This window comes from Polychytrium aggregatum (assembly GCF_025602895.1).
Source record: "Polychytrium aggregatum strain JEL109 chromosome Unknown BJ171scaffold_366, whole genome shotgun sequence".
Lineage (NCBI taxonomy): Eukaryota > Fungi > Chytridiomycota > Chytridiomycetes > Polychytriales > Polychytrium > Polychytrium aggregatum.
In genome coordinates this window covers 1-2,398 of record NW_026516568.1, presented here as the reverse complement: position 1 = coordinate 2,398, position 2,398 = coordinate 1, and the positions used below count along the sequence as shown (strand labels likewise).

Genomic DNA, 2,398 nt, shown 5'->3' with positions numbered 1-2,398 from the left:
CGCGGAAAGCTGCACTATCTCATCGATTGGAAAGGCTACCCGGTCACCGATCGAAGTTGGGAGCCCGCCGACATTGTCTTTGCCCCAACGGTGGCCGCGGAGTACCACCGACGCTACCCAGACAAGCCTGGCCCCAGGAGAACTCAAGATGGAACACGCCGTAGTTTAAGGAGGAGATAGTGTGATGACCAGCATCACAACGGACCAATGAGATTGTCCCGCATGCTCTCGCCCTCCGCACCAATCATGAGTCCCCACGTGTTTGTTTGCCCCCATGCATGAGCACGCGCCGTTGCCACCCGCGTCTACTGGTTTCCTGCCTCCCCCACCGCTCGGCACATGTCCCCGGGCTGTGCCAAGCCTCTCTCGCTTGCACACCAGCCACTCTCGCACCCCCTTCTCGCTTCTCTGTGATGCTCCACCCTTCTCGCCCACTTTTGCCCCTCGACCTTCTCCCGGTCTATAAATAGCCCTGCATGTCTGAGCCTATGTTGAACACCAGTTCGAACAAAACTTGTTCTTTGGTGTTCGGGGCTAAAAGCTAATAAAGCTCATACCAAGCACTTGGTCTTCGTCCTTGCGCTTGTTCACTCCTTACACCCACCGACTCCATCTGGTGTGCGGATGACCTCGTTGCAGAGGCCTCGGCGTCTTGTCCCGCCGGGCGGATGACCGCCTGCCAGCTCGCTCGCCGCCACGCACAGGCTGCAGCCGCCTCAGTCCCTCCTGCCCGATCCCCCCCCCCAAAGAGACACTCTGCCGACACAAACTCTGCCCGATCGCCCTCCTCGGTGATTGGTCCTATCCCCGCCACCTCCCGTCATTGCCCCGTCATGGCGCCGGCCTTGCCTGTGCTCCTCTGGCCGCGCGTCCCCAAACCCGCCTGGCTCGGCATGTTTGGGATCATACGGGCCCTCGATGAGATCATGTTGTTGTCACAGCCGCAATGCCGCTCTGCGGCGCTTGTTGTGCGTCACCCTCTTCCTCCTCCGAGCACTTAAAGCCTCTGGCCTTCGCCCTCCCGCCGCACTCCTTCGAGCTGCCGCTCTTCGTTTCGTCTGCCCATCAGTATCTCTGCTCCACCGCATCAGTGTCGCTCCTTCTTTTACTCAATAAACCCGGCTCGAACTCGCCGCATCAGCCCTCCCGCCATGGTCGAGCATGCTCTCCGTCTGCAGCAGCCAGCTGCCGTCTCCTGGCTCGCTGCCCTCGACAATTTGTCTGTGCCTGACCTGGACGGCGCTGCCCTGGTCAAGTGGGCGGCCAAGTATCGTCCTGCCCTGGCCTCGCTTCTCTTGGTCGACCACCACCACCACCACCACCACCACCATGTTCCGCTGTCGCCAACCCCTGCTTGTCGCGACGCACACCGCCCTCGCGCGTCCTCTGACGTCAGTGGCGAACTCGATGGCCAAATCATTGCCGCTGCCCTGTTTGAGTCTCTTGCCTCAGCCGACGAGCTGCCGCTCCAGATCCAGTCATCGTCGCCATCGCTGGACACTCTCAAGGCCCGACTTCATCGCCTCGCCCATCCATCCAAAACCAAATCTCACCATCCAAACAGCCACAACCACAACCACAACTACCACCTCCACAACTACCACCTCCACCACTCCGGACACTCGTCCCATGCCTCGCCCAAGTACCCGCTTCGGCCGTCTCGAGCAAGAAGACTCTCGTTTTCAAAACGGCTGACTCGGTTCCATCGCCGACGGCTTTCGCAGCCCCATGTCGACGTGCAGCCAGACTCGCAGCAATCACCCAGCGTCCGTCCATCACCGGTCGAGCCTGGATCATCCGCCTGTCAACTGACCCAATCGTCTGGCTGCTCCGACAGCCAGCCCGCCCGGCTCCACTCTGATGGTAAGGTCTCCCTCCTCCTCCAGCCGGGCCCCTGTCTGCACTGCTGATGAGCTCGCTCTGGCGACAGCCATCTCCCTCTCCGCCATGAACGCCGCGGTGACATGCGTCGGACACGCTCATAAAGCCTGTCCCAAGCGCCGGTCTCCCTGGAAGTGGGGCTCCCAGCAGAGCGCTAACACTCTCCCCCTCCCCGCCATGATCTGCCCTCGCACAGATGCGTCTCTCCCGCCCCGCTCCCATAGATCCTCCACCCGTCTGCCTCCGGAGCTCTGGCACCGCGTCTTCCAGTTTGTCTATCAGCAAAGCCAGGACCGCGAGTCCATCCAGGCCACCCTGGCCATGCTCTGCCAGGTCAGCCGCCTGTTTTACCAAACGGCGACGCGGTTTCTATGGCACAATCCGATCTTGCAGTCCAACGAGCTGCTCAACGCATTCCTTGGGATCTGTCGATCAGGGTCGCTTGCACATGTATCGCCCAGCAATCACCCCGCCCGCTTTGTGCGCATCCTGGATCTGTCGGCCCAGTTCCTGTCGT

The 2,398-nt window shown here is 61.3% G+C and overlaps 1 protein-coding gene across 1 annotated transcript; it reads left to right on the top strand.

Annotated features, from left to right (window-relative positions):
* Positions 1–833: 833 nt before the first annotated feature.
* BJ171DRAFT_484001 (uncharacterized protein) lies at positions 834–2,393 on the top strand (the record flags this gene model as incomplete). The annotated part of the gene is made up of 4 exons (XM_053108971.1): positions 834–968; positions 1,004–1,068; positions 1,142–1,863; positions 1,931–2,393. Coding segments are annotated over 4 exons (1,385 nt in total), but the record flags the coding sequence as incomplete, so codon positions are not given.
* Positions 2,394–2,398: the final 5 nt, after the last annotated feature.